At 36.9% G+C, this 24,264-nt stretch overlaps 1 protein-coding gene across 6 annotated transcripts in view; it reads left to right on the top strand.

The window, feature by feature from the left end:
- Positions 1-24,264, top strand: part of PLEKHA5 (pleckstrin homology domain containing A5) — a 243,509-nt gene that overhangs the window by 135,850 nt on the left and 83,395 nt on the right. For all 6 annotated transcript variants that reach the window (XM_029206047.1, XM_029206051.1, XM_029206046.1 and 3 more), the window contains 4 exons: positions 13,895-13,978; positions 15,258-15,378; positions 17,800-17,904; positions 20,259-20,331. In XM_029206047.1, the coding sequence (XP_029061880.1) occupies positions 13,895-13,978; positions 15,258-15,378; positions 17,800-17,904; positions 20,259-20,331 (383 nt within the window). The remainder of the gene's footprint in view (positions 1-13,894; positions 13,979-15,257; positions 15,379-17,799; positions 17,905-20,258; positions 20,332-24,264) is intronic.

The raw sequence follows: 24,264 nt of genomic DNA on the forward strand, positions 1-24,264 counted from the left end.
ATTCAATGATGACTGACTTTTTTTTCTATTTGAATTGAGCTGTTCAGTGTGTCACCTTGATTCTGTTGGGAAGAATGTTTCATCTACAATAAAATAATTGGATCTTTTTTGCAACTGTGTGGTTATTTAAGCGTAGGTTAGAATTAGGTTAACTTTTTAAAGTAGTGTATAACCACCCACAAAAGCAAAAGAGATGGTGTTGAAATTCCTCTTTTTCTAATTCGTTGTTTGCTTCCTTCCCAGTGGTATAGTAAACTTACATTTAATGCATGTTACAATAAAACATTACTAATTAGCATTCATTAGGGACTAGCAGAGTTGTCTGAATTAATGAAATTCTAGGTTATATATATATTTTAATGCCACATTATTGCTTTTAAATGCCAAGAATATTTCTGACTACTGACATGTTTCCAAGTTGGAGTTCTGCTTAGTTTTATTTTAAAACTCCATTAGATTTTTGTAATTAATAGTTTTTTTTATACAAGTGACTGTAATTTTTCAAATAAGTATTCTTTGAAACCTCTAAAATACACCCTGTGATCATTTTTACTGTTGTGTGGTTTTACAAGGACTTCTTACATAGATCATTCAATAGTAAGCTTTAACCTTAGATTAGTTGTACTTCACATTAAAGATAGGTCAGAGAGCCAGCAACTTTTTAAAGCAAGGGTGTGACATAATCTTACTTCTTTTCAGGAAAGCTAACTCTGCCTGCACATTCAAGTTTAGCTACTGTTTAGTGAGGGCTTTATTAGGTAATGTATGGTGGTGCTACCAGGTACTTGATCCTTTACAAAGCCCCATGGAGTAAAGTTTGTTGTGGCTTTGGTTTTGGTTCCTGTTTTACAGAAAGAAGTTGAGGCTCAGTGAGGATGGTCTAAAGGGGAGATACCCTGATTAAAATGAGTTGGATTTGGACGTTAAGAGCCTTGGAGACATAAGAGCCTAGACTAAGGCAGTGATGGAGATGCCATTAGCTGTCTACTTGCATAGGGTAATTTCTGGGTAGCATCCAGAAATGTCACTTGATTCTTGAGTGCTTGACAGAAAATTACTCTGGTGGATTAGCTTGTACATTCTAAGAGCCATTTTTCTGTTTTAACCATAAAGTGTCATTTAACCTTCCCATTTAAAAGCTTCTTAAGAATCACTTATATGGCTTCCAAGTGAGAGAATTATCTAAATTATTTTAAGCATTTTTGTGTATAATGTAATTTATTAAGTGATCTAAAGTGTAGCTGTCCCATAACACTCGGGATGGATAACAGTTATTAACGTGCTGGGTACATTTTGTTCGTAACTAGCATGGTGTTAATTGAATTATTCTTACACTACTTCCAAAATTATTTAAAATCTATTGTAAAATTTATTTTGTAGATTCTAAATGAGCATATTGGTTTTATTCAGGAAGGTTTTTTCAGAAGATGATTTAGAAATTATCTGTAAATACAAAAAACAAACAGATGAATTTATGTCTCATTTTTTGAATTTTGAATTTTTTTCTTTATTTTGTTCCTAGTCTATAATAATGCTTTCAGCTTTGTACTCTTGCAGCATTGCATCATACTCCTATTTTCCCAGCGGAAAAAGCAAGTTCCTGTTGGGTGATTCTGTAAAACCCATTCTTTACTGTTGTTGTTATTTGTACTTAAATTCTTTGGGACCGATAATCAAATGTGAGGTTACATTTACAATTATGTTGTGATAATGTTGTCTGAGCAGCTAAGCGTGGAAAATGATTGCAAAGGCTTAGAAAATAAGAAGATGGAAAAGAAATACTGGGTTTAAAATTAAGTTGGAATCAGAACAGGTTTCATTACTGTGCTTCAGATAGAAATAGTCTTGGGGTGATGCTAAGCAATGAGACAGAAAGGAGAAGAAGGAGGATACACGTCCATGATCTGTGCAAGAGGGAAGGACCTCCAAGGAAAGGATTGCGTTGTGTTGTGCTGTGTTTGTTACATTGGGAGAAGATGTAGGGCAGAATGTAGAAGTCCCACTGGCTGAGATGAGTCAAGGAAGGGGCAGCTGTTGAAAGGGGGGGAAGGGGGACTAAACAGGGCACAACTGAAACCTTGGGGACCACGTCTCCATGTGACTTCTGACACCTTCGTAAATGCTGTGAGCCTCAGTTTATTCACACGTAAAGTGAAGATAGTAATGCAGACCTCAGAGGGTCTGTGTGAGGATAGATGGTCAGGTTTCCAGTGTAGGGTGCGACAGAAGGAGTGTGTGAGCAGCACTGAGTGTGACTTCACGTGGTGATTACTATTTAGGTGATGATTTTAATGTTTATTGTTGGGAGCGAGGATCATCGAGGCCCTCACACCTGTTCAGTCCTTCATTTCCCCCAAGAAATCTGAGCCAATCCATTTCCTGAATGATGAGAGGAGAGAGGATAGATTATAAAGGGTTAAGAGTGTAGGGAGAATTTGTAGATGTGGGTAAATGAATCACTGAGGTTTGAGCAGGATGTCTGGAAGCAGTTAGCTCTAAGTTAAAGGCAAATGGCATTTAGAACTAAATGTGGGGAAAGGAAATATATACTTTACATGTTTTGCAAAGAAAAAAAATTACAGTCTTTTAGATTGCTGACTCAGTGGTTATTTCTCCACAAAACTAAGGCTCAAGAATTCAGTTTCTCTCAAGAAAAGGCATGGCACTTTTAGTGTTTTCTTTTGTTCTTAAGACTTTGCTTTTAATTGTAGGCATAATTTTCCATACTCCAGTTTAAAAATAAATTGCAGGGCTTCCCTGGTGGCGCAGTGGTTGAGAGTCCGCCTGCCGATGCAGGGGACACCGGTTCGTGCCCCGGTCCGGGAAGATCCCACATGCCGCGGAGCGGCTGGGCCCGTGAGCCATGGCCACTGAGCCTGCGCTCCGCAACGGGAGAGGCCACAGCAGTGAGAGGCCCGCGTACCGCAAATAAATAAATAAATAAATAGATAGATACATAGATAGATAGATAGCAGAGTCAGTCATTGTGGTAGTCAGGTTTCAACATAACATTTTTCTCCTTTTTATTTAAAGGAAAATGAATTTAAATAGTTATCTGCATAGGACATTAATCAACTTTACATTTAACAATATTTTAAAATTTACCCTGGACCACCATAGAACCAATTGTGGAATTCATAACTAGAAAATAAAAATAATATTTAATAACTAAATCACTGCTACAAACATGTTTTTTAAACCTAATTTGAGACTGAGCCTCAGAGGGTAACATACAGCGTTACGATTTCTATTGATAAAGGTTGTTCAACTTTTTTCTTTTTCTTAACTGAAGTATAATTGACTTACAGTGTTGTTAACTTCTGCTGTACAGCACAGTGATTCAGTTACACACACACACACATATATATATATATATATATATATATATATATGCTTCTCCATTATGTTTTATCACAGGATATTGATTATAGTTCCCTGTGTTATACAGTATGACCTTGTTGTTTATCCATTCTATATGTAGTAGTTTGCAAAGCTCTTCAATTTTAAAGTAAGTTGAAAAGTATAATTGTGTGATAGTGTAATGAAACCAAGGCCAAATTGAGAATGTACAATATTCTTTTTGGTTTGAGTGGAAGGATCTTGAAGAGTTGTCAGTGAACATCTGAGCTGTTTGCTGTCTGGTTTTCTACCTAAATTTGAGAAATACAGTCGCTTCCATAATCCCCACATCTCTCTGCCTTGCTCCAGTCTAACAACATTGTGGGTATGTGGCAGCTTGTGTGGGTTGGGCCCTTGTAAAAGTCCAAGTCATGATGGTGGCTTCTCTACCAGGGTTGCAAAAAGAATTGCCAAACCACTATGATATCCTATTTTTCTTAGACTAAATTAAATCCTTCTTTCTCTCCCATAAGGGAAATACATGATTCTGAGCAAATCATACAAATGGGTTTGCAGCTGAATTTAATAAGAGACAACCAAAATCTCTTCTGTGGGACAGAGTTTTCTAAAATAACATATTTTGTTTGTGCATAGTGGATAAATTTTCAACCTTCTTGCCATGGATACACATATAAAACACTACCTAATAAACCTTGCTTTGTCTAATGTATTACTCAGAAGAATTATTGGCTGTTATTGACAATGTTACTAGCAATTTCAATATTTATTTCTTAAATTAAAAAACAGAGTGGATTTTGTAGTAAAGCGGTCATTGGTGTTACTCATGAAGCAAAGGTATTTTTAAAAAAAAAAACCACAAAAACAAGTACTCCCGGGGAGAATTGCAGTACTAAGAAGTAGCCAGTATATAGTTATTAATGGCCAAAACATTAAAAAAAATTTTCCTAACACCAGATGCAAAGGCAACAAAAGCAAAAATAAACAAGTGGGACTGCATCAAACTAAAAAGCCTCTGCACAACAAAGGAAACAATCAACAAAATGAAAAGGCAACCTACCTAATAGGAGAAGATATTTGCAAATCATATATGTGATAAGGAGTAATAATCTCAAATATATAAAGAACTCATACAACTCAATAGCAAAAAAAAAAAAAAAAATCCAGTTAAAAAAACTGGGCAGAGGGTCTAAATAGACATTTTTCCAAAGAAGACATACAGATGGCCAACAGGTACATGAAAATGTGCTCAACAATACTAATTATCAGGGAAATGCAAATCAAAGCCACAGTGAGCTATCACCTCACACCTGTTACGTTAGCTGCCATCAGAAATACAAGAGATAACGAGAGTTGGTGATGATGTGGAGAAAAGGGAACCGGGAATGTAAATTGGTGCAGCCACTGTGGAAAACAATATGGAGTGTCCTCAAAAAATTAAAAATAGAACTCCCATGTTGATCCAGCAATTCCACTTCTGGGTATTTATCCAAAGGAAACAAAAACACTAACTCAGGGCTTCCCTGGTGGCGCAGTGGTTGAGAGTCCGCCTGCCGATGCAGGGGACACAGGTTTGTGCCCCAGTCCCGGGAGGATCCCACATGCCGCGGAGCGGCTGGGCCCGTGAGCCATGGCTGCTGAGCCTGCGCGTCCGGAGCCTGTGCTTTGCAATGGGAGAGGCCACAACAGTGAGGGGCCCGCGTACCGCAAAAAAACAAAACAAAACAAAAAAAATACTAACTCAAAAAGCTATCTGCACTGCCCCCCAACTCCCACATTCACTGCAGCATTATTTACAATAGCCAAGATATGGAAACAACCTAAGTGTCCATCAGTGGATGAATGGATAAAGAAGATGTAGTGTGTACATACACATACATGTACATATGCACACGATGGAATATTATTCAGCCATTAAAAAGGAAAGCAGTCTTTCCATTTGCAACAACAGGGATGGACCTTGAGGGCATGATGCTAAGTGAAACAAGTCAGACAGAGAAAGACAAATACTGTATGATCTTACTTATATGTAGAATCTTTAAAAAGGGAGAGAGAGCTTGTAGATAACAGAAAACAGATGGATGGTTACAGAGGCAGGGGAAAGGGTAGGGAGGGTGAAATGGGTGAAGGAGGTCAAAAGGTACAAACTTCCAGTGTTAAAATAAATAAGTCATGGGGGTATAATGTACAGCATAGTGACTATAGTTAATAATACTATTTTGCATATTTGAAAGTTGCTAAGATCTTAAAAGTTATTATCACAGGGAAAAAAATTTTTGTAACTGTATGGTGACTGATGTTAACTATTAACTAGACTTACTGTGATCATTTCACAATATATTCAAATACTGACTCATTATCTTCTATCCCTGAGACTAATATAATGTTATATGTCAATTAATTTCAAGTTTGAAATTAATTAAAACAATGCAAAGGAAAATACTTTTTTTCTGAGGGTGTAAATAAAACCTCTAGAGTTTCTAAAGTTCAGCTTAAATCACCCTCTTTATCTTCCCAAAGCTTCACAAAAGAATAACCCGGTAAAGCATTTTCCTCTTTTATCAGACAGAACAGGAAAATCTAGTTTTGAATATGCTAGTACCAGTATTTTCTTTGAAAACCTATGTGAGTTGCTTTCTTTAAGAAAAATGAAATGTTTCCTTAGTGAATAGCCTTCCCTTCTCCTTCTTCCTTGCTATTATAATATAACCTCATTTTATTCACTTTCCTCTCTGTGGGCCACAGACAAAATTGTGAATCTTGAATGGTGTGAGTTCACTTACCATTGATTGAATTAGACGTAGACGCATATGTCTGGCTAATGAGAGCCTGGACAAGGATGGCCAGGGAGCTCTTGGGAAATTTCTTGGAAAGGAATATATAAGCAGAGACTTTACTTTCACCTCTGGACTCTATGGTCTGCATGTGATGTTTGGGACCACAGCAGCCAGTTTGGGACTATGCAGATGCCTAACTAAACAGGACAAGCCAATCAGTGTTGCCATATATTATGCAGTCATGAATAATATCTCCTTGAAATCTCAAATGTTCTTATCTTTAAATCAGGAATAGCGCCTTTCCATGCTTGGTTCAAAGAATATAATACCATGTGCTGTACTGCTTCATTATATGCAGCATTGCTCTAATTTTTCATTTTAATTTTTTGATCTAGTACTCTCAGTACTGTATTCATTTTTGAAAAAATCAGACGCATCCTGATGTTTTAAAGAACTTCTTGTGAGGGTATTTTACCTATTTATAAATATCTGATATAAAATTTACATTTACGCTCAACAAAAGTTGCAAAGTTTTGGCCTTATTGTTGGATGACAGGAGTTTTATAACCAGATTTCATGTGTCAGTTCATAGTCAGTTGTGTTAATAAATACTTCATCTTTGACCTTGTGTAGTTTGAAATAACACTCCATTAAGAGTGAAACAGTTCCTTCAGTGTTACTGAAGTCAGTGTTCCTGACTTTCATCATTATACTAAAAAATTTAAACACCATATTAGCAGACAGCTTTTTTCCTCTCTTTCTAAACCCGTAATTTTATTGAAATTTATTTGAAATTTATTTGAAATGTGCATTATGCATCTTTTTAGTGTATGGGAGTTGTTTCCTTAGGGATGTCGTTGGTTGGAATCCTCCCTCTGCTCTCCTGCTGAGAGCAGACTAGCAACGTGGACTGAACCAAAAAATGTCTTCCTTTGGCAAGCCTGGAAATGGACACCCATCATCCCTGATCTTCAGAGCGCTGCCCCACAGTCTCAGTTACTCTTCATATAACAGAACCTGCCGCTTAGAGTTGACTCTAACCCACTAAATTTTGTTTCCATAAATAGGTTATAGGAGCCATGTAGTTTATCAGCTTATTCCCTTTTGATGTAAAGCTCAGAAATGCTTAAACAGCACACCTTTGCCCAGGTTTTCTGGTACAGTTACTTCCATGATGCATTGTTCACTTCACAGATAAGATCTGAAAAAGAATAAGGGAGTAATGAATTTCTGTTCCATCTCCAGTAGATATGTCATTTTTAATTTGTTTTTTATATAATTTGGTGGAAATATACCATTTTATACACACACTGATTTATTCATCTTAATATCTTTTAAAACCAAATTATTATTGAATGGAATAGTTCCATAAAGGCTGGAATTAAGGAGGTCTTTCATTTGATTTTCTAGTTTTAGTAAATGATTAAATGTCTAGTAATAAATAGTGAAGAGGGCATAGTGCCAAAGAACAAGCAATTTGTGTTGCAACGTGTCAATTTCTTGATAACCTTTTCTAAAAATGGCATTGATTCAATCCTTTATCTGGGCCTTTGATAGAGCATGATCCTCAGATTCAGCTATTGAATATGACCAATTTCCTTCAGTCCTGAACTCTGGAATAGCAGAAGCCTTTTTTGTTTTTTAAGTGTTGTCTGTCACTATTTAAAAACCTTCTCGAATACTGCCTTAAAAACATAGCTACTCTTGGGCTCCCCTGGTGGCGCAGTGGTTGAGAGTCCGCCTGCCGATGCAGGGGACACGGGTTCGTGCCCCGGTCCGGGAAGATCCCACATGCCGCGGAGCTGCTGGGCCCGTGAGCCATGGCCGCTGGGCCTGCGCGTCCGGAGCCTGTGCTCCGCAACGGGAGAGGCCACAACAGTGAGAGGCCCGCGTACTGCAAAAAACAAAACAAAAAAAACATAGCTACTCTTGCTCTGGAGCTTTTATATTAGAATTACTTTTCTCCTCTATTTTTTGTTTTTGGACATATTAGGGGTATCTTGACCAGAAGCATGAAAGCCAAGAGCAATCACAACTTTATTCTTTTACAATTAATACTGAGTAGTGGGATAACATGAGTTTTTAAACAGTTTTGGGGGTACGTGTTAATATGAACTGTTACGGTTTAAACAGGTGACTGAACAGTAGTCTGATGACGACAACATATGCTCAAAGTCCTGCAGTGCATAACAAAAGTAAGTAACAGTTATCGAGGGCTTGTCTGTTCCAGGCCACGTTTATACTCTTTACTCTTAACATCCCCACTAGACAGTAAGTTCCATGAGGACAGTGATTTTTACGTTTTATTCACTGCCATACCCAGGTGCCCAGAACAGTTCTGAACAAATAAAGTAACAACCTGTGACATAGCTACTGTTACCTAATTGAGGCAGTTGGGGCATGGACAGTCACAGTAACTTGCCTAAGGTCACCTAGCTAGTGAGAGGAAGAGCTGGGATTCACACCTAAGTAGTCTGATTCATGGACCAGTGGTCTCAATGGCTGCTTCTGTTGTCTCTAGAGAAGAACAGGAACACAAAGAAATAATAAGTGTGGCTTATTTGGTAGAGTTCATTGTTAGAGGGCTATGGTGGTCTAATGCAGGGCTTATCAACCTCAGCACTGTTGATATTGGGGGCTGGATACTTCTTTCATGTGGAAAACTTTCCTGCACATTGCAAGATGCTGGGCAGCATCCTGGCCTCTACCCACTACATACCAGCCCCAGTTGTAACATTCAAATATATTACCAGGCAATGGATGGACAACAAGGTCCTACTGTATAGCACAGGGAACTACAGTCAATGTCCTGGGATAAACCATAATGGAAAAGAATATAAAAAGGAATGTGTATATATGCATAACTAAGTCAATTTGCTGTATAGCAGAAATTAACACAACGTTGTAAATCAACTGTACTTCGATAATGTATATATTACCAGACATTTCCAAATGTCCCATGGGAGATAAAAATCATTCCCAGTTGAAAACCACTGGTCTAAACCTACACATTAAACCATCACAGACAGAAGTCTGGAAGTAAGAGTTAGGTGGAGGCGAATACTTGATCTCATATTTAGAAAAGTTTGGACCTCCTCCTATGCCACAGTGAGTCAGAAAGAAGGGAATTAGTTTGTTCTGTGACCATAAGGGTATTTTATATCAAGACCTGAATTTCATCCCTTCTTTATAAGGATTCCTCTAGAAGCACAAATTTATATAAAACCATATCTTTTCAATTTTTCCCTTTCGGTCATGAAGAGCATAAAATCTCTGGCAAGGATTTTTTGAATAACACCTTGTCTAGTAAAGCTTCAAATGCATTTTTAGTAGCACAGAGGTATGTTAGTTCATAATTTATTAGTACAGTCACTTTTGCTATAACATGGCACGTGTCTTCCTAAAAATCTCCTCTCTGTGCAAAATTGGACAATGAAAGCATGGGGCTTTTGTGGAAAATGGGTTTAGGGGCACAGCACTAAGAAACCTCCTTAGTAACACATAAAAATAAAGATAGGAACCTAGTGAAAGTGGTAGCACAGTTTCACACATATTAAATGGTTAGAAAATACAAAAATACTACATATACTCTCTGCATTGAGAAAGCCCTGCAGTTTGCTTGTGGAAATGGAATTGGAAGGGTTTCAGCTTGTGAATTATTGGGAACTGTTGGAAGTAGGGAGTTGTGAAATTAGAAAAAGTTGTATCACTGCATGTGGATGGGTGTGTTTCATAAAGCAGGCAATGAACTGAAGTAGCTGGTGGACGTTTGAGGGTGTGCAGGTGTGTGATTTGTGTGCTCCTAGGGGCTGCATCATCAAGGTGCAGTTTCTGCACTCACCTAGACTTTCTCATGGACGGGATCATGCATAAACAAATGCAGGATTTATGTGACACTCAAATTGTTCCTTAATATATGAATTGAATTGGAACATACTTCTACATGAATGTTATAGGAAAACTGATGGTACTCTTGATCTGAATTTTGAGGCCCTTCAAAGGAGGAGGAAAAAAAAAAAACCTTTGGACTACAAAAAGGATGGCGAGTGTAGGATGAAAAAGACACACTTTGTAAATAATGCTGGGGACAAACTGGTAGAATTGAAGGCTGGAATCTTGTCTTCCCTGCCCCCTCGTGGCCCTAAGCAGTCACTCCTCTTTTGCACCAAGGAAGGTGGTCATGACATGATACCTCGGCCAGCCACCTCCCACAGTGCCCAGTTGCTGTGTGTATTAAAGAACTCATGTATTATGCACTAAAAGAATCCCGTGCATTAACAGAGATAGCTTTTTCCTTATGTTTTCAAAGGTTCATTTGGATTTCATTTACATTGCTGTCATTTATTGGCACTCAGTATGCTTTTAACTCATATTTTTAGTTTCTATAATTTAGACATTATGTTTATCCTTTACCATTACAGTACTTAAAAATGCAAGATTAGTATAAAAATGAAGTGTAAATGCCAACATAATAAGGAATGGTTTTGAAATTTTTAAATGTGTATAAAAATAGATTTGCACAAGAGCAGTGAGAATTGACAATCCTATCAGGTAGTGGAAAATTACGACGTTTCAACAATTAAGACTGGAATTTGGTTTGGCTGATATTTTGGTTTGTCCTACTCTTAATTTATTTTAATTCATTTTTAACAAAATGATTAGAAAACATTACTCTGATTTTTTATTTGCTAAGTATGTTGTTTTATGGGAGATGACAATTTTGTAACTAAACTAATTGCCTATAAAATCTCAGTCTTCTGAATTTGGATTTTATAGAAACCTAGTAATCTTGAATGACTGTAATTTAAAATATAAGTCAGAACAAATGAATAAACATTTCAGAGGACTTCTGTGTTTATGTTACAATTAGGTGTACATAGTAGGAAAGATTATTTCTTTCGTTAGAGAACAGCAAAAGACTTTCATGTTAGAGTATCCTTCTAAATAAATGAATTTTTATGTCAATTTAATATCATAACATTAAAAGAAAACACATTGGGTACTTCGGAAAAGTAAAAGAACATAAATATGTTCATTTTTCATATTGGTTTTAGTCACTGAGCTTTTAACTAAGATGGAATGCTAAGATTTTTATTTAGTTAGTTTTACTTTAAGACACTGTGATCTTAAAAGTACTTGGACAGGGCTTCCCTGGTGGCGCAGTGGTTGAGGGTGTGCCTGCCAATGCAGGCCGGTCCGGGAAGATCCCACATGCCGCGGAGCGTCTGGGCCCGTGAGCCGTGGCCGCTGAGCCTGCGCGTCCGGAGCCTGTGCTCCGCAACGGGAGAGGCCACAACAGTGAGAGGCCCGCGTACCGCAAAAGAAAAAAAAGAAAAAAAGTGCTTGGACAATAAAAATGTCAATTTCATTGAAATAGCATCCACTTTCCGGGAAAAGAATGTTTGTGTGCTCCTTTTTTTTTTTTGCAGTACGCGGGCCTCTCACTGCCGCGGCCGCCGCGCAGCACAGGCCCCGGACGCGCAGGCCCAGCGGCAATGGCTCACGGGCCCAGCGGCCATGGCTCACGGGCCCAGCCGCTCCGCGGCATGCGGGAGCCTCCTGGACTGGGGCACGAACCCGCGTCCCCTGCATCAGTAGGTGGACCCTCAACCACTGCGCCACCAGGGAAGCCCTGTGCTCCTTTTTGACTGTTCTTTATTTTAATGTCTCCATTGCCCTGCTTCCTTGTCTAATGGGTACTCAAGTCTACTGTTCAGAGGTCAGCGGAATCTCTTATCCCAGTAACCGTTGCAGGGCCGTGTTGTTATAATTTACAACTTCTAGAATATTAGGATTAGAGTCTGCTATATTTCTTCTAGACAAGATGACATATCATAGGAAAATAATACAATAGGGGGTTATTTGTTTTATTTTTTCAATATTGGTTTTTATAAAAAGAATTTTTATATTTCTGTTCTATCTTCCACTCAACCAACTCCAGCTTTTTAATGCTCCTTCCCAAGAAGACACTTTAAAGAAAAAAGATGCTATCCTCCGGTTTTCATTATTAAGGTGTCTAATCTCTATCACAAATTTACTCCCCTTCTCCCCCACAGTGTTTTATTCTGTTAAAACATGAGAATTTACATACCTTGACACGTTCGTGGTATTCATCACATTTGGGTACTTCATCGTTTTCCACTTATCTCCAGAGGCTGTACTTTCTTAGTTATTCTGTTATCAATTTATTGCTTATTACATAAAATGATATTCCATTATGAGACTTTAGGTTTCCACTATTGTACTTTTTTTAATTTGAATTTTATTTATTACTATTGTACTTTTTTAAAATCAACAGTTAAAATAAAATCACTTGCATACTTTTTATGTAGTGAAAATATCACCACAAATAAATATCTAAATCCACCACCTCTTAACACCTTTGGACTTTAAAGGTGTTATTGAATGTGTTTTGTAAAAGAAAAAAACACTGCAAAAGGTTGATAATTTGGTAGTCTTGTAAACACCAGTTGGTGTAATAAGTACCAATTAACTAAAGGATTAACAGAAACACATTATATTCCACCAATCATTCCGTTGTCACAATAGTCAATATATAATTTTTTTTAACTGTATACCTTTTCTTTTGTACGGTTTTAGTTTAATTTAATACAGTTTCCAGTACTTGAGTAACCAATAAAAATAATATTAGTGAAAGTTCAGATTTGGAAAAGGAACTTAAGTATCTGAAGTTTGCCAGAAAGTTTGTGGCCTGCGGTTATAAATGTCCTACAATACAGATCACATGTAATAATCTTTTAAGGTTAACAAAGCAGTATTCAGTACAACATCTTGACAATTTCCTCCATAATGAAAGTAAGTTTTCTAAGATCTAGCACACCAATGATTGATCTTCCTTTCAGGTCGCTTTGTAGTATGTTACTAAATGGGAAAAAAATATTTGTTTACAAATGATGTATTTTTTTTAGTATATCAAATGTATACTGCATATTATTTTGGGCATCTGTTATTTTTGGCTTAGATAGTTTGGGATTTTTCTCCTCTCATTTCTAGAAAACAATAGGAAGCCTAAAGATCTTATTCTCCAAAAAATAGTCACTCTTTAATCAAACCAGATTTTTTTCAGCAAACATAATAAGTAGATTTTTCTTTGTTTGTGTTGTTGTTTGTGCATTTCATTTAAGATTTTTGTTTTCTCCTTCAGATTCCATTTTCCTATAGCATACTTCAGGTATCATAAAAATCAATCCCATTACATTATTTATGTAAAGATTCCTTTGTGAAGCCAAAACGCCATAAATTATTGCTCTTCCAGTGGTACTATGTTTTAATGTGCCAGTGCCCATCTGGTAGTACTGTTAGATTTATTTGTCCATCATGAATTTGGCATTAGGTTTCTGTAACGTACCTAGATTGGGATACCAAATAATGAAGGTAGGTGGATACTCATACTTTTCTGTGGCCCACCTGTCACATAAGATGCAATGATTGTGGAGTCAGATCAACTTACTTTTGTTTATACAATAGAAGAACAAATTGAGGTCATACTGGCGGTGGGCATGGGGTTGGGAGTGGTGAGTCTAGCTGTACTGTAAAACTGTAAGTAACATTTACACAAACGTGTACACACAATAGATAGTAGAAAAGGTTATGTAGGAGTGTCAACACCTGGGGGTTTGAATTGCATCTCCTTTATTCTCTAACTTTAATGTTGCTATAAAGAAATGGCTATTTTGCTACCAGGATATTTTTAAAGTTTGTGGTAATAGCACGTACATTTTCTCTTATTCTGTTTTCAGCCATAATGAAAGGAAAGTGACCTGTAAACATCCAGTCACAGGACAGCCATCACAGGACAATTGTATTTTTGTAGTGAATGAACAGTAAGTAAAGCGTTTCATGGAATGCCTCTGTTCAAAATGGGGTTAGTCTAAGTGTCCATCAACAGATGAATGGATAAAGAAGATGTGGCACATATATACAATGGAATATTACTCAGCCATAAAAAGGAACGAAATTGAGTTATTTGTAGTGAGGTGGATGGACCTAGAGTCTGTCACACAGAGTGAAGTAAGTCAGAAAGAGAAAAACAAATACCGTATGCTAACACATAAATATGGAATCTTAAAAAAAAAAATGGTTCTGAAGAACCTAGGGGTAGGACAGGAATAAAGATGCAGACGTAGAGAATGGACTTGAGGACATGGGGAAGGGGAAGGGGAAGCTGGGACGAAGTGAGAGAGTGGCGTGAACATATATACACTACCAAATGTAAAATAGATAGCTAGTGGGAAGCAGCCGCATAGCACAGGGAGATCAGCTCGGTGCTTTGTGGCCACCTAGAGGGGTGGGATAGGGAGGGTGGGAGGGAGACGCAAGAGGGAGGAGATATGGGGATGTATGTATATGTAGAGCTGATTCACTTTGTTGTACAGCAGAAACTAACACACCATTGTAAAGCAATTATACTCCAATAAAGATGTTTAAAAAAAAATGGGGTTAGCATTGAAATTGCTGTTATCCATACTTAATACAGTACGATTTAACAGTTTTCTTATCTGGACATTTGCAGTCAAGTATAATAACAGAATGCCGTCTGTTTACTATGTATGGTATAGAAACATGACTTAAATTTTTTTTTCATGAGGAATGTAATTCCAGAAGCTGTTTTTACAATAGGTCAGACACAGATAGTAAACTCAAGAGCGCAGGATGCAAGGTCAGGGAAAACTGTAAACTTGGTCAAATTATTAAACTAATTTGTGGGATCTGAGTTCCCCAACCAGGGATCGAACCCGCGCCCTCAGCAGTGAAAGCACAGAGTCCTAACTACTGGACTGCCACGGAATTCCCTATCATTGTTACTGTTTTCAGTATTAGAATCGCTAATCTTGTAATTAAATTTTTAATGTTCCAGTTAGATGACCAAGTAGCATATCTGTATTAAGGCTTATTAAAATAAACATGATATTAAGTTGTGCTTAATTATTTTTAAAGTAGTTACAAATATTAAGCTCCAACTCTGGAGCTTATTAAGCTCTAACTAGTACCCAGCTGTTTTGAAAAAGTCAGACACCAGCATTGTTAACTCTAGGGAAATGTTATTGTACAGTAGTTTACATAAACAGCAAGTTCTAGCGTTCTGGCATATTATATTTTCAGGACCGTTGCAACCATGACATCTGACGAAAAGAAGGAACGACCTATAAGTATGATAAATGAAGCTTCTAACTATAACATGACTTCAGACTATGCGGTGCATCCAGTGAGCCCTGTAGGCAGAGTAAGTTATTTTGCTTACTGTTAATTATTGATAACTGGTATAATTGGTAATATCTATTACTGTTACTCTTAATGGACTTAGAGTTTTAGAATAATCATTTCATTTTTATTATTACGTGAACCTAATTACGTTCGAGGTAATTGACATAAGCAGTGGCTTAGAATATAAAGTAGTAAGCTTATATTTTAATGATTTTTTAAATATTGTAGAGTTCAGATTTGGAATAATTTTACAAATGTAATGGATGTTTGTGTGAGAAAATGGAAGTTTATTGAATCAACTTAAGTTTTAATGGTGAAGATTAATATAATGGCCTAGAACTCCCATTTTCTGACTATTAATTATGCCTAGAATAATATATATTCTATCATACTGTTTTTTTAAAATGTAAAATCTTTTACTGCTAAAGGGAAACCCATCAAGCCACTGTGCTTGGTGACTGATGTGTTTAGAACCCATGATGTGAAAAGTGCCATAGCCACATGGAAACAGAAGTGGGTGGTTTTTCTTTGTAATCAGAAACAAAAATGTTAATTGTTGAATCTCCAATCCCAGACTTGTGTGTCTATAAAAGTTTTTAGTTATTGCTTCTTGTACTTTAAACCATAACGTTAATGTTTTAAATTTAGAATTTTAATATTAAAATGTCTTCAAACTCGTAGAAAACCTGCTGCTAAATCTGAATAAATGGTTGCCGTAACGTTAATGCTCAGGTCCTAAATTAAGGATAGCAAGAAAATCAAGGGATGATAAAAGAATCTTCTTTATTTAGAACATAATTGTGTATTTTATAATAGTAAAACAATTGTAATAGTAAATTATGGTTATTGTAAAGAAATGGGTAATAGACAATTATCTATTTTAAATGCCTGGTAAGGTGTTTTAAATGAAATATTGTAGAATATTACAAGTAAATATAAATTTTCAAATAATGTAAATTATTTCTAATTCTTGTATAGCATAAAACACTAGCAGGATAACACAGCATTATAATGCTTGTAAATTTATACTAATTAAAATCTAGAAAAATGACTTACCAGTTGAGGGCCAGTAAGTCATTGTCTGGAAAGAAGGTTGGAGCTGTGCCTCACACTTTACACCCAAAATTTTCCACATGGATCAGGTGTTAAAGCGGTAAAAACAAAAGCTCTAAAAGCAGTACAGAAAGCAATGGAGGTTTTTTTAAAATAAACTCAGAATGCAGATGGGCTGTCTAAAATATGACATAAATCCCAGAAGTCAAAATAGAAAATGAGAAATCCAACCACAGAAAACTATCATGCATGCATAATATCTGTAATTTATATGATAATTAAAGAAGGATACTGAAGAGTAGGTATTATGCATGCAGTTATTTGAGAAAAAAAAAAGAGAGATTCCATAACTATGAAAAGTTATTCAGATGGATAGACACTTACATACACAGTGGTATCAATCGCCTCACAGGGTTGTGTTTGGGTTGTTTGGGTGCTGGGGTCCAGAGGTGAGAAGGAGACTGGTCCTTTTGTATCTTTTTGTAACATTTGAGATTTATACTGTGTTTAAGCATTATATGTTCAAAAGCAAATTAAAATGTATCCCCCAAAAATGGCTGATATTGGGCCTTAAAATTCTATTATGTACTGATACAAGCCTCATAAAAGGAGATTCTAATGTAATGTGCTAGATTTCCAAAGATTCTAGATAAGTTGAAAAATAAGAGATAAATTGATATTACTTACCTTCATAGAGAAATTCAAATTCAGCTTCTTTGTCTTTATGTTTGTTGGTTACTGCTATCATTCCCACCAAGATAAAATGTTCGCAATAAACACAGCAGTATTTTAAAAGATTATGTGTACTTTTAAGAATATGGTAAACACCATCTGTCTGGTATTATCCACGTTCAGAGTTTGTCCGTAAAGAAGAAAACACTACATGACGTTAAGCAGATCCTTCCAGTCTTGTTTTGACTTGATGTGATATGTTTGTTTCTATTTTATCTGTTAGATTTGCTCTTGTGACATGGCACTGTTAACTTTCTTTAATTGGAGCAACACGATTAAATGCAGATATAAATCAAAAAGTGCTGTCATTTGGTTTATTCTTTAAGATGTGTTAATATTATTTTTACTCAAGGTTCCTTCTATTTAGCAGGTAATGCCACACTGCCTTTTTAAAAATTGTACACGTGGATTTTAAAGGAGAGAGATTTGTGATCCTTCCGTAATATCCTAGAGGAGGAAAAATCTTTGTGCAGAATTCTTACATTTGAAACAACTAAGACACAAAAGTGGAATTGCAGTAATTCATCTGAACAGATTAAATCCTGGAAGTTTCAGAGAAATCTGAAAAGAGATTAAAATTATGAAGATGAAAAATAAACTCAATATCTAGGCATTAATACCACATTTTCTGTTGCGCTTTTTTGTTTTTCCTTAGACTTCACGGGCTTCAAAAAAAGTTCATAATTTTGGCAAGAGATCAAATTCAATTAAAAGGAATCCTAATGCACCTGTGGTCAGACGAGGTTGGCTTTATAAACAGGTATTTTTTTTTTTTTTTTTCCTATTTGATGTGAAAAAAGAACAGAATCAAAAGGGACCTTTTCTGCTGAAGGCACCTAAGACAATTGTATAGAGTGGAGAAAGAACTGTAGTGGTCATCCAGATTCCTCACTTCTTATTACCACGGAGAGAGTTAGGGGAACAATGGAGAAAGAAAAAGTAATGGATGTTACTTAGAGATATTGTGGGCGGGGGTGGGCAGGTATTTCTAAATTTGAAATTAGATACATGCTGCCTGAAAATGTTAGGAACAGCATGCTAAAATTATCTAGGCAGAACTATTTTTTAAATGAAAAAAAACCAGAGGTATTGTACATTTTTCTATCCTATAAAAATCATTGAAGAAATGTAGAATTATGTACTTCTCTGCTTTAATTTATAGAGAAATCTGATCATAAGTTGAGATTTTTCTGATTTTTTCAGAGTTTTGCTTCTGTGCTCTCAAGACCGCTCTGTTAAGTGTCTGTACTGTTTTGTCTTTCTTTTGTTTGTTTGATCAAGCATGGGTCACTCAGATACCCTGATAAGTTGGGGTTTGTATAGTTGCGTTACCAGGGAAACCTGGTAACTAAGCTTTTTTGGAACATTGTTGTACATTTTGGAATTAGTAGGGATGCATGTACGTTGGACTTGGTGACATCTGTTTGGATTGCTCAGAGGCTTTTGTTTTCTTTTTTGCTTTCTAGTTTGCAGCTGGGTTTCAGATAAATGAACTCCAGATAACTGAGATAACTCGGCATTCAAGACCTTTATCTTTCTTTGTCCTGTCTCTCTGCTTCTGCATGTATACAGATGATGCAGAGCAAGTTAAATATTAGTCCATTGATAGTGTTAATTTATTCTGTCAAATATTGCTAATTGCTTTCAGATGGCCTAATAATTATATTCAGTAAAATTCATAATGACTTTGTTACGAAACATTCATTAGACCTTGTTCTGTCTGAAAGTTGGGTGGCAACTAAACTACTATATTGGCAGAAGACCCACTTAAAATCCAGAGAGTTCCCATTCAGATTAGTTTCGCCAATTTCTTACTGAGTTGACTGGGTATGTAACTTGGATACCAACTTTTCGTTTTTACTTAAAGATCATTTACTATATTTTAACCATCTGACATTTAAACTTATCCAAGCTAAAAGGTTTTTTTTAACTAGACTTTCTGAGTCCAAATTCTATTGAAATAGCTCCGTGTGCTATTGAGCTTTGTAGAGGATATAGGATTCCTTATTTTAAATGATTGCTGTTCTTATTTCTTGATCCCTTGGTTAATTTAGTATTGCCAAAGCGTTACCAACCAGTTTCTCTACCATGAGTGTTTATTTTGTAATAGGTGTGTGACTTACAGAGAATATTTGTTTGTAGAGCCGCTTAAAGATCTAAACTTTTTAATTATCTGTACTAAAGAGATAATTAATTAGGAGATTGAAAATACCATGTAATTTGGGAGGGCGGGGGAGAGCTTTCCTTAGTGTAGCTGTCAATTTTAAGGACAGATCCCTTACTTCAGGAGATTTTTACCCATATAATTTCTTCAGTTCTAAAGGCATTTTTAGATGATAGTCACAGCTAGAAGTAAATTAAGAAATATAAATCAATGCACATACAAACTGACCTCTTTTTTGCCTTTGTGTGTGTGTGTGTCTCAGTCTGGGTCTGTGTCTGTGTTTCGTTTTCTTTTGTGGTTTTGCTCTAGTGCATGTGGGAAGGTAATTTTCATTAAAATTGTGATTTTGTTTGAGCTTGGCATTTTTATTACCTAAATAACTTAGAAAAAGCTGCCAAGTAGGTACTCTTTTCTGCTGGATAAGCAAAACCCAAGCTGTCTGTGTAAGAAGAAAAAAAATGTTTATGAAATGTGTTTATATGCTAAGGTTCCTTTATTCACAGTCATTTAAAATCACATTACCTTTGGAATAATTTCAAATCACATACTTTTCTTCTTGTTGAAGATTAACATATTTATTAAATCTGGTTTCCCAGAATGCATACACTGCTGCACAGTTACATTATTCTCATGCTAGCAGACGTGTTCAATAGAGGGGATTTCAAATTGCTTGCAAATATGAAACCAAATCACATTGCTTCAGCAGAATTCCTTTTACATGACAGTATTACTCTTCAAAGACCAGTATACTTGGGAATATCTTAATATGATACAAGTCCCTAGGAAACAAACCCAAAATTTTGCTTAGCGTTTTAGTTTGATTTCTGTATAGCATATGTCAAACACACCTTGTCTTAAAAGCTTATTTTAAACAAATAAGAAAACCAGAAATGAGTTTTAATTTTCTGAAATGAAAAAAGAAAATCCTTTAATATGCTGATCTAATGCAGGACAGTACTGGCATGAAGCTATGGAAGAAACGCTGGTTCGTGCTTTCTGACCTTTGCCTCTTTTATTATAGAGGTGAGTTTACCGTAAACAGTAGAATTTATGTTAAGTATCAGATACTCTTTTAAAGAGAAAACATTACAAATCTTTTTGCTATTTTATTATCAACAAATAGTATCAAGAAAATCTTTTCTTTATTGACATGTAATTCTGAGTAAGGCGGAGGGACAGAAGGATATTGTGCTTCAAGCAGATTGGTCTTAGTTTTGGTCCAGTTTCTGTAATCTGATTGTGCTGAACTGATTTGTTTTGTGTGAAGAACATGTGAGTATTCACTCTATAATGTTATCCTTGAATTCAGTGCCTAATAGATGAAAAACGTTAGTTTGATGTTTGATTCTTTTTACTTGTCAGTTTTGTCAGATCTAGCCGTCAGTCTGTTAGATATCCCATTCTCCCCAGCAAATGATTTTAGTGCATTAGATTAGAGACTGCCATGATGTACTAGCAAATAAGAAAAATAACATAGAATATATTTATTATGATCCCTTCCAGCCCTTCACACGCACACACACGCACACACACACACACACACACACTTTTTTATAAAACAAAAAGACCTCCATGAAACATTGAGAAAGTTACAGAAGGGTTACAAACCAGGCTACTAATGTTGGTGGAGAAGAAATAAAGGTATTATTAAAGGCAGTCTTCATTTCTCTCTCTCTCTCTAATTTTTTTTTTCTTTTTAAAAAATTTATTTATTTATTTTGGGGCGCGGCGGGTCTTAGTTGTGGCTCACAGAATTTTTCCTTGTGGCACACGGGCTCTTTGTTGTGGCACGCGGCCTTCTCTCTCCTTGTGGCTCAGGGGCTCCAGAGCGCGTGGGGACTCTGTAGCACGCGGGCTCTGTAGTTGCGGCACGCGGGCTCAGTAGCCCGGCAGCACATGGGATCTTAGTTCCCTGACCAGGGATCCAACCCGCATCCCCTGCGTTGGAAGGCGGATTCTTTACCACTGGACCACCAGGGAAGTCCATCTTTTATTTTTCTTCTTCTTCTTTTAATGTTTTCTGGTTAATAAGTTGTTGATTAATAACTATTTTAAGTCAGAGTCTAGAGAAGTCTCTGATCATGTGCCATGTGGATCTGTTAGATACCACAAAGCTGGTATGAACAGAGAAAGGGGTGCATAGGCTGTGCTCTCCCTAGAAATCTGCTTCAGCTACAATATAAAATCATGAATTTGGACAACCATTCCTTCTTCCCTAAAGTCTGGTTGGAAACAGTCACTAAAGAATTAGATTGTCAGTGCATGATTACTCATTTATATACCACAGAATGCAATAGAATTTTAGAGCCTATTAGCAGTTTTAAAATTTACTTTGTGATTGTCCAGAAAAAGGTGTGACAAAATTCTGTGGTCATCTATCAAAGCAACATGTGCATATTGACCTTCAGGTTTAGAAATTACTAGAATTGTATTCATCTTTTCCCCCCACTGAATACTGTGGTTGAGCAGTACTGCTGAGTCAGAATTAACCAGACCTATAAACTTTCATTTTGTCGTAGGGATGTTGGTCAGGCTGCAACTGTGGTATTATCTTTAGTTAAGTGCCAGACTTACTCTACAATTTTCCTTAAAGGTTTTCCCAGTCTTGCAGAAAGTCAGGATTTGTAACTCATACATTATTCCTAAGCTTATAATTTGTACTTTTCTCCCTTTTTCAGTACGTTTTATAGACCATTTAGAACTTTAAATAAGAACAAGAAAATGTTTGTTGCTTCTCATATAAAAATTTCTTAGTGTTAATTTGCAACAAAAAGCTCACTGAGTTCCTTGTCTTTTGCTGTTATTATTGCTCATGGAAAGGTGCTTGCTACTTGTCACCTTTATTAAAATAGAAAAACTTTTAACCTAATTTTTAAAAAGTAAAGGTGAATTCAGAAGCCATGTTGAGTATGAGATTCCATATTATTATTAACCATATGCATTTTACATTCAATGTATTTATTAATTTTAGTACAGTTCCCCAGACAGGAGGAATGTAAAAAAGAAGAAGATATAGAAAGGAAAGGTATAACATTTAACTCACTTCCATTCTTCAGATGGTTGGAAAGAAGCGTATGATACTACACTCTCACTATTTTATCAATAGGAAATGTCAGATTTTAAATAAAAACTATCAGATTTTAGTGAGATGATCATAATAGCTTGCAATTTTTGGAGTGTTTGGTATATGCTAAGCACGTAACATTATGATGTTGTCCATCTCTTCCTCACAGCCACCTGATAAGGTGGCAAATCTTATTATTCCCATTCACGCGAGAGGAAACTAAGGGCAGCAAGGTCCAATTGCTGGCCTGTCTCCCCAAGCAAGTCTCAAAGCCAGAATCTGCACCCAGACACTTCTCCTAAATACCCAGATCTCGTCTTCTCTCTCTCTCTTTTTTTTTTTTTGGCCACGCTGCACAGCTTGTGGGATCTTAGTTCCCCGACCAGGGATCGAACCCTGGCCCACGACAGTGAAAGCATGGAGCCCTAACCACTGGACTGCCAGGGAATTCCCAATCTCGTCTTCTCTTGTAACCTGAATACAATGGCCCCATTCATTTCTTCCGTATGTCTCAAAGCATTTAATATACTAACATACAGAACATGCTGTCAGAATTTTTTGACAGGTCAGTCTGTGTTTTACGGATATGGGAAATAATTCAGAGAGAGAATAAGAGCTTTGCTGTTTTTTTGCAATAGGATAGCATCCAACACCAGATGGAAGCCCAGGTTCCCACTGTTCTTTACAATATACCAGGCATATCGTGAACACTGTGATAAAGTACTAAAATTGCTCTGTTCTGTAGTCAGTCTATTGATGAAGTTTACCGTGGGACGCAATTCACTCAACGAATGTTTACTGAGCAGGACCCGCTTCGTTCCAGGTATTTTCAAAATAGCAGTGAAAGAAGGCTTCCATGAAGCTTGTCATCTAGAGGGGTCAGGGAGACAGTAGATAAACTCAGATAAATAAACAAGACCATGGTAAGTGTTTTTAGGAAAATAAGGTCATGATATGAAAGAAGGGCATGGGGTAAGGGCCTCTATGGACCAGGGCTCTGAGCCGATGTTTTAGGTAGCAAGATCCCAATGACAAGGAGGAGGCAGAGTGAGCAGAGCATTCCAGGCTGGGGGGAGCAATAGCGCAAAGGCTCTGTGGTAGGAAAGTGTTTGGGATGTTGAAGACGCAGAAAGAAACCAGTGTACCAAGCAGGGAGGTTAGCAGTAGGGAAAGAGATGGATGGGAGATTGCACCAGTCTTGGATTCTGTTGGAGTTTAGGTTCTGCCCAAGATACCATAAGGAAACAGCTGTGTATTTTTAAGCGTAAGAGTGATATGCTTTTGATTTACATTTCAAAAAGCTCACTCAAGCTGCTGTTAGAGAATGAGTTATAAAGGGGAAGGAAGGAAACAAGAGTTAGCAGTTACTGTGTAGAAATGATGATGGCTTTAGACTAGGGTAGTAGCTAACAGGGAGCTCTTTTTTTTTTTTTTTTTTTTTTTTTTTTTTTTTGTGCAGTGTGCGGGCCTCTCACTGCTGTGGCCTCTTCCGGTTGTGGAGCACAAGCTCCAGACGCGCAGGCTCAGCAGCCATGGCTCACAGGCCCAGCTGCTCCGCAGCATGTGGGATCTTCCCGGCCCGGGGCACGAACCCACGTGCCCTGCGTCGGCAGGCGGACTCTCAACCACTGCGCCACCAGGGAAGTCCCAGGGAGCTGTTTTGATGCACCAGACATCTTATTAGGTGGTAGGATGCAGAAATTAACAATATAAACCCCTCTCCTTATGGAACTCACAGATTAGCAGAAGGAGTCTGAGAAAAAATGTTGTAATATTCAGTTGTGTTGATGAGTGTTGACCAGGCCTGTGCAAGGAAGGGATTAGGAAAGAAGGGTGATCTTGACAAAGGACTTAGCATGTACAAAGCACGAGTGAGCATGACATATTTGTAA

The sequence above is a fragment of the Monodon monoceros genome, unplaced genomic scaffold (genome assembly GCF_005190385.1).
Source record: "Monodon monoceros isolate NGI ecotype Baffin Bay Population unplaced genomic scaffold, NGI_Narwhal_1 Super_Scaffold_6, whole genome shotgun sequence".
In the NCBI taxonomy this organism is placed as follows: Eukaryota; Metazoa; Chordata; class Mammalia; order Artiodactyla; family Monodontidae; genus Monodon; species Monodon monoceros.